Here is an 8,626-nt window from a genome sequence, read left to right as displayed (position 1 = left end):
CCAGGATCCTAGCCCCTGTGCTCCTTTAGCTGAAGTGGAAACATTTTTGACAAGACAAGAACAGCTCCTATGAACATTAGGTGTTGCTCTGTGCTTCACTTTCAATTCAATTACTTTTGCTGTATTCATGGGCTACTTTTTTTGGCATTAATACAACTCATATAATTCTGCGAAATGATAGGTACTTTGGCACTGTTAAGCTTAGGAATCAGAATTCGAACCTAGCTTATACTGCCTTGTCATATTAATTAATGGACTGCATACATGAACTCTAGATTATACTTTCGACAGTTCCAACTTCCAACTAATTATATCGTAATTTCTATGCAAATATACGCAGTTTTAATCATGGTCCACTAATTCATTCTCTGGCTTGGATGATAAATATAGTGTCAAGTTAGTTTTCTACCATGTCGATCCGTCAAGTATATTAAAGCTTTGGAAGTTCTAATTATGTCGGAAAGACTTGCGGATGATTCTTTTCTTCTTGGGATCTTAAAAGTGGATGATTCTTTTCTTCTTGGGATCTTAAAAGAACACAACCATTGTTCATCTTTAACTGTAATTTGTTTGACAGATTTTCTCTAATTGCCTAGGAAATTGGAGAGACTTTCGTGCTTGCAGATACACTCTCTAGGTGAATAATGAAGTTTTCTCCCTTTCTACCCCTTGACAAGGATATCCAGGAAGGGAGGTGAGTCTCTCCCATGGCGTCGCTGTCCAGGAACATTAAGGGAGCTCCATGTCTTGGTTTGCTGCACGTACGTTTACCATGCAGAGGAGCACATGTGATCATCATAATAGCAAGTTTTAATGCATTCTGGAACCCATCAGGAGGTTAAAGTCAGCAAAGCATATTCACCTGTAGTCAAATCACTTTTGGTGTATATAAATGCCATCAAAGATCAACCTAGACCTACCAATGTGCATAAGCTAGATAAGTGCGCACATGAACGCTCAGGAGGCGTGCCAATGGCACGCCCCAATTACTAGTAAAACATTGACGGTCTCAACATAACGAGAGGTACTTTAGTAACATAAAAATTTCCACCATAATATTTTCCCCTCTCATAATAATTACATGTGAGATCATAATCAAATTCAACAATATAACTATCACATAAAATATTCTCTTTATGATCCACATGCATGCAAAGTTGACACTCTTCCAATATAGTGGGATTATCATCAAATAAAGTCATGACCTCTCCAAGCCCACTTTTATCAAAAATTTTATAAGATTGAACACTGTCCAAATATGTGGGATTATTTTTACCTAGAGTTGACACTCTTCTGAACCCACTTTCAATATTATTGCAAACATATAAACTATCAAGATCATAAGAATCATTATCACCCCAATCATGATCATTGCAATAAGTAGTGTACATAGCAATATTAGCATCCCAAGCTTGGGGTTTTGCATATTATTAGCACAATTGACATTAATAGAATTTATAGTAAAATCATTGCAATCATTCTTTTCATTCAAGGAGCTATCATGAATCACTTAATAAATTTCTTCATCACAATTCTCAGATTCACGAATCCCAAGCAAAACTTCATAAAGATAATCTAGTGCACTCAACTCACTAGCAATTGGTTCATCATGATTGGATCTTTTAAAAATATTAGCAAGCGGATGGGTATCCATATCAATAGATTTTTAGCAAGCGAAGATGCAAGCATATAGAAGGCACATGGCAACACAAGCAAACATGATTGCAAACAGATCTGACGAGAAAAAGGCGAACGAAAAAGAGGGCGAATAAAACAACAAATTTTTGTGAAGTGGGGGAGAGGAAAACGAGATGCAAATGGCAAATAATGTAAATTGCGAGGAGATGAGACTTGTGATTAGGAACCTGGTTATGTTGAAGATCCTCCCAGGCAACGGCGCCAGAAATTCCTTTATATTGCTCCCTGACTATAGTGCCAGAAAGCTCCTGTCTGCTAGGACTACGTCGGTATTTCCCCAAAGAGGAAGGGATGATGTAGCACAGCAAAGGTAGGTATTTCCCTCAGTGATCAAACCAAGGTTATCGAACCAGTAGGAGAACCAAGCAACACAACGTAAATAGCACCTGCACACAAATAGCAATACCTCGCAACCCGACGTGTTAAAGGGGTTGTCAATCCCTTTCGGGTAACGATGCAAGAAATTTGTAATAGATTGAAATAATAGATCGCAAATAAAATAAAGTGCAGCAAAGTATTTTTGTATTTTTGGTTTAATAGATCTGAATAAAAATGCAAAGGAAAAGTAGATCGCAAGCAAATATATGAGAAAGAAGACACGGGGGCCGTAGGTTTCACTAGTGGCTTCTCTCAAGAAAGATAGCAAACGGTGGGTAAACAAATTACTGTTGGGCAATTGATAGAACTTCAAATAATTATGACGATATCCAGGCAATGATCATTACATAGGCATCACGTCCAAGATTAGTAGACCGACTCCTGCCTGCATCTACTACTATTACTCCACACATCGACCGCTATCCAGCATGCATCTAGTGTATTAAGTTCATGGAAAAATAGAGTAATGCAATAAGAACGATGACATGATGTAGACAAGATCTGTTTATCTATTGCATAGATATAGATCCCATCTTTTATCCTTAGTAGCAACGATACATACGTGTTGTTTCCCTTTCTGTCACTGGGATCAAGCACCGTAAGATCGAACCCGCTACCGGGCACCTCTTCCCATTGTAAGATAAATAGATCAAGTTGGCCCAACAAAACCCAAATATCGAAGAAGAAATACGAGGCTATAAGAGATCATGCATATAAGAGATCAAAGAAACTCAAATAACTTTCATGGATATAAAAAGATATAACTGATCGTAAACTCGAAGTTCATCAGATCTCAACAAACACACCACAAAAAGAGTTACATCATATGGATCTCCAAGAGACCATTGTATTGAGAATTCAGCGAGAGAGAGGAAGTCATCTAGCTACTAACTACGGACTCGAAGGTCTACAAAGAACTACTCACGCATCATCGGAGAGGCACCAATGGAGGTGGTGAACCCCATCCGAGAGGGTGTCTAGATTGGATCTGGTGGTTCTGGACTCTGCGGCGGCTGGATGAATATTTCGTTGACGCCTTTAGGGTTTCAGGAATATTGGGGTATTTATAGAGCAAAGAGGCTGTCCGGGGGGCACCCAAGGTGGGCACAACCCAACAGGGCGCGCCAGGAATATTGGGGTATTTATAGAGCAAAGAGGCGGTCCGGGGGGCACCCGAGGTGGGCACAACCCACCAGGGCGCGCCTGGGCCTCCTAGCGCGCCCTGTTGGTTTGTCCCCTCCTCGGGACTCCCCCAGGTGCAACCAGGGCCCAACTTCTTCCTTTTGGTCCATAAAAAATTGTCGTAAAGTTTCGTGGCACTTGGACTCCGTTTGATATTGATTTCCTGTGATGTAAAAAACATGCAGAAAACAACAACTAGCACTTGGCACTATTCAATAGGTTAGTACCAAAAAATGATATAAAATGACTATAAAATGATTATAAAACATCCAAGATTGGTAATAAAACAGCATGGAACAATCAAAAAATTATAGATACGTTGGAGACGTATCAGGCGGCGCGCGGGTGCGGAAGCAACGGTGGTTAGGGTTTAGATCGAGGTAAGGCTGATACCATGTTAGAAGGGAGAGAGAGGGATTGTTGCAGAATATGATGGATGGATTATTGAGCCTCGAGGGCGAGTATATATTGAGTGCAAGACTTGGAGGGAAAGAAGCCTCTCCTGGAGATAAGGTGGGAGACGGATTACAAATCCTAGACTACCAAATACATGTAACCCAAATATATCTCTAACAAGCACCACTTGGCGGTATGCCCCAACGCCCGTCTAGTGAAGCAGAAGGCAAGACGGTAGGCGCAGAAAAAGAAGATGTTCATTGTCCAAGAGGTGCGCAAGTTACAGGAAGCCGAGGTCATATCAGAGGTGCGGTGGAGTGGCTCGCCAACCCTGTCGTTGTCCCCAAGAAGGGCGGTCAGGAGCGCATGTGTGTCGACTTCACTAGCCTGAAAAAGGCTTGCCCCCAGGACCCCTTCCCGCTCCCGCGCATCGAGCAGATTGTGGACTCCACTGCGGAGTGTGATGTGTTGTGTTTCCTAGATGCGTTCTCGGGGTATCACCAGATCAAGATGCTGGCCAGAGATGTTAGAAGACAACCGTCATCTCACCATGCGGCGTGTATTGATTCACCCGCATGCTCTTCGGGCTGAGGAGCGTTGGCGCCACCTTCCAGCGGCCCATGCACATCGCGCTGGGGCCGCGGCTGGGGAGAAACACAGAGGCATACATCGACGACATCGTGGTCAAATCGCGCAAGGCGATGACCCTGATCGAGGACCTGGAGGAAACGTTCTGTCGGATTCAGGGCTCCACAGACCCAAGTAAGGTTCAAATTCTGGGGCGTGTGCAAACGACTCAACCTCTCCAGCCAACCTGTTCATCACTCCCACGGCCTAGCTCGATGAACAAGAAAGAAGAGGGACACAACAGTTTACCCAGGTTCGGGCCACCTTGCGGTGTAAGACCCAACTCCTTCCTTGTGGTGGATTAGCCTCGCGGGGGGCTGAGGATGAACTGGTACAAGGGGAGAACAATCTCATGAGGTCTGTTCTGGTGTCGGTGTGAGCTAGTGAGGTCTCTCCCTTCTTTCTACGATGGTGGCTACATTATATCTATAGTGGCCTCGGTCCTCTTCCCCCAAATGAAGGCCGGAAGGGATCCCATAGTGGCCAATTTTGAAGGGGGACAAGTAGTACATCCTATCCTAATGAAAGGTGGTCTTCGCGTGCAAAGCTTCTGGTCGTGACGCTGCGGTGGGCTCGATGATGACATCCGTCCTACAGTCCTGGCGGTCCTGGTCTTGTTGCACGGGAATGGAAACCTTTGGCTGATTCCTCGGGACCGTGCGCATGCACTTGCCTACTTAGCACCAAAGAGGAAACCTGCTCCTCTGTGCCCGCTGACGCCCGCCTAGACTTGTCGTCATGGCTGGCGTCACCTCAACCTCATGAGGTGGGCACCTACATAGAAATCTCCACTCCCTAGGAGCCAGCCCGGGGAGGCCGCTCCCTCCGGAGGTCTTGATGTCGTCCACCTCACGAGGCTTGGCCCCTCGCGAGGGTCTTGTCTTGAAGGTGCTGAAGATGGGCCGTACCAGGCCGTCGATGGAGCCACACCGTGGGCCACAGGCAGGCAAGTCTGGGTACCCTGGTTCCTAGAACGCCGACACGTTCGCCAACCTGCGCAGGATAAAACACAGGCTCAACCCCGAGAAGTGTGTTTTCAGGGTCCCATCCGGCAAGCTTCTCGGTTTCCTTGTCTCGCATCGGGGAATAGAAGCAAACCCAGAGAAGGTCAAGGCTATTGAGAAGATTCGCCCACCCCAAACCCTCAAGGAAATACAGAAGCTGGCGGGATGTGTGACCTCCTTGGGGTGCTTCATATCCAAGCTGGGCGAGCCTGCACTGCCGTTCTTCAAGTTGATGAAGAGAAAGGGCCCCTTCGAGTGGACCCCTGAGGCAGAGGTAGCTTTCGAGGACCCCAAAAGATACCTCACGCGCCCGCCCAACATGGTGGCGCCCCGCTCTCATGAGCCCCTGGTGCTTTACCTAGCGGCCACCCCACATTGGGCCAGCGCTACGCTCGTAGTGATTCGAGAGGAGCATGGCGGCACTCTAGGAAAGCCCCCGGCCCGTGCGGGGCCGTGAAGCCTTCCGGGCCCTCGTCACGTCAGGATGGCGCCCTCGGGGGCTCCGCCCCTATCACCCGACAAGATCTCCAAGCCCCGTGCACCTCGCACGGAGCAGGACTCCGCCGACGTCCCACGCCCATCGAGCACGCGATGTACTTCGTCAGCACAGTGCTTCGGGACGCGCGCGCGTCAACCTCTGCAACAGAAGCTCCTCCTCGCACTCCTGGTCGCCTCAAGGAAGCTGCGCTACTATTTCCAGGGCCATCCCATCAAGGTCATATCCGCATACCCCTGGAGAGGATATTGCACAGCCGTAATGCTCCTGGCAGGGTCGTCGAGTGGAACATTGAGCTGCAGGCCTTCCACCTGGAGTTCATCACAACTAGGGTAATCAAGGGAGCAACGCTCGCCGACTTTATGGCAGAGTTGACAGACGTATGTGACCAGGAGCTGCGCGAGGACCGATCCTTGGTGCCAGGCGACGAGGCGCCCGACGGCAGGGTCAAGCACTTCGATTGAGCTTTCGCGCGGCAAGGCACATGAGCCGGGGTCATGCTCATTTCCCCGCCCAACGATGAGCTCTACTACAGCATCCAGCTATGCTTTCAACACGGTGAGAAGGTCTCCAACAACATCGCGGAGTACGAGGGCTTGATCGTTGGGCTCAAAGCATCGGCCGCCTGGCGGGTCAAGCGCTTCACCATCAAGGGCGACTCCCAGCTCCTCATCAACTTCTCCAACAAGGAGTACAAGCCGAAGGACGAGCACATGGCGGCATACCTGGAGGAGGTACGGAAAATCGAGAAACAATTCTTGGGCTTGGAATTGCAGCACGTCCTGAGGGGCACGAACAAAGATATAGACTACATCGCCATGCGGGCATCGTGCCGCGAGCCCGAAAGCCCTAGTGTCTTTAAGAAAGGCTCTTCAGACCGTCAGCCGCGCCCCTGGCGTCAGGGACGATGATGCCTCTGGAGGAGCTGCCCCTCGTGCGACCCGCAGGCGCCCTAGCCCGCAGCCCAACGATGAGGGCCCGCCTGCTCCTGGTGATGGAGCCTCAGGAGGGCAGCTGGACCCAGGAGTTCGAGGCATACTTACTCCATGGCACCCTGCTTGAGAAGGAGGAGGACGCAGAGTGCGTGGCCCGCCAGGCCACCACCTACAGCTTGCGGGATGGCGAGCTATACCGAAGGCACCCCAATGGCGTCTCGCTAAGGTGCATTTCAGAAGATCAAGGGCGTGAGCTGTTGGTGGATATCCATGGGGGAGACTGCGGGCACCATTCATCGGAGTGCACCCTCGTGGGAAAGGTGTTCCGCATCGGGTTCTACTGGCCTACGGCGCTCCACGACGGCACCGAGCTGGTCTGATCCTGCTAGGCCTGCTAGTTCCATGCCAAGCAGATCCATCAGCCGGCGCAGGGGCTCCAGACCATCCCGCTCTCATGGCCTTCCGCGGTCTAGGGGTTGGACATACTAGGCCTGTTCCCTAGGGCGGCTGGCGGCTACCGCTACCTCTACATCGCCATGGAAAATTTCACCAACTGGGCGGATCAAGGATCGTTCCCCACGGGTCTTGGCATTTGACGAGGTGCGTCAGGATGTCTCACGGTGGACAGATCTTATGCTCGGAGAGGAGGCCCGCCGCTAAGCCTCTCTCCGGGTCGCAAGGTACCAGCAGGCATTGCGACACTACCACTACCGCAACGTCTTCCCCCGGACCCTCGAAGTTGGAGACCTCGTCCTGAGGCGGTTCCTCTCCAGGGAGGGCCTTCATAAGCTCTTGCCCCATGTGGGATGGCCCGTTTAGGGTTGCCTGCGTCTCCAGGCCTGGCGCCGTGCACCTGGAGACGGAGGACCGGGTCCCCATCCAGAATGCCTGGAACATCCAGCACCTTCGCAAGTTCTACCCGTGACATTCTCACGCAATAATGAGTGGGGCTATACACGCCCCGGAGTCTCCCGGTGCGCCGTTTCGCAGCCTCGCGGGAGCTCCCACCCATGCCCAAGTGGAAGCCCCATGCTCCGCGCTGGCGGAAACGGTCGAACAATGACTATGCCCACGCCCAAGTGGAGGCCCCATGCTCCATGCTGGCGGGAAGACTAGTACAAGTGTCGCGGGAAACCACGGCCACCTATGGGACCAGGAGGCCCCTTGCTGGTTCGGCAGGGGGACGTCGCATTGCACAAAGAGCAGACAAGCATGGGGCAGCACAACAGAAATCACGCGGGCAGTTTTACCCAGGTTCGGGCCGCCGCGAGGCGTAAAACCCTACTCCTGCTTTGGTGGATTGATGGTGGAAAGGTGGTGGTGGAATGTAGTACACTTGCCCAGCAAGGGTTGCCTCAGGGCGGCAGTGACTACGCGCATATGGAGGTGTGAGTTACCCAGCCTTCTAACCCTTTCTATGGTTGCCACGGGCCTCCTTTTACAGATCAAGGGGTTACCACAATGGCAAAGTAGTCATTACGCACTGATAAGATAGTGTAGGATCGAAAGTATGTCTAGAGGGGGGGGGGGGTGATTAGACCACTTGACCAAATAAAAATCTAGCCTTTTCCCAATTTTAAGTCTTGGCAGATTTTAGCAACTTAGCACAAGTCAAGCAATCAACCTACACATGCAAGTCTAAGAGTATAGCAGCGGAATGTAAAACATTGCACATGAAGGTAAAGGGAGGAGTTTGGAGGGAGCAAATGCAATGTAGACACGGATATTTTTGGCGTGGTTCCGATAGGTGGTGCTATCGTACATCCACGTTGATGGAGACTTCAACCCACGAAGGGTAACGGCTGCGCGAGTCCACGGAGGGCTCCACCCACGAAGGGTCCATGAAGAAGCAACCTTGTCTATCCCATCATGGCCATCGCCCACGAAGGACTTGCCTCACTAGGGTAGAT

The 8,626-nt window shown here is 50.1% G+C and overlaps 1 protein-coding gene across 1 annotated transcript; it reads left to right on the top strand.

The window, feature by feature from the left end:
- The first annotated feature begins 6,751 nt into the window (after positions 1–6,751).
- Positions 6,752–7,096, top strand: LOC109738828 (uncharacterized). The gene has a single exon (XM_020297931.1). It carries the CDS (start codon positions 6,752–6,754, stop codon positions 7,094–7,096), a length of 345 nt encoding a protein of 114 aa, XP_020153520.1.
- The last annotated feature ends 1,530 nt before the right edge of the window (positions 7,097–8,626 follow it).

The sequence above is a fragment of the Aegilops tauschii genome, chromosome 3, assembly GCF_002575655.3.
Source record: "Aegilops tauschii subsp. strangulata cultivar AL8/78 chromosome 3, Aet v6.0, whole genome shotgun sequence".
NCBI classification, from domain to species: Eukaryota; Viridiplantae; Streptophyta; class Magnoliopsida; order Poales; family Poaceae; genus Aegilops; species Aegilops tauschii.
The sequence above is the reverse complement of the archived record's forward strand: the minus strand, read 5'-3'. Positions and strand labels throughout refer to the sequence as shown.

Excerpts from the sequence above, each read along its gene's own strand:
- LOC109738828 (XM_020297931.1), top strand. The coding sequence starts at position 6,752 with ATGAGGGCCCGCCTGCTCCTGGTGATGGAGCCTCAGGAGGGCAGCTGG.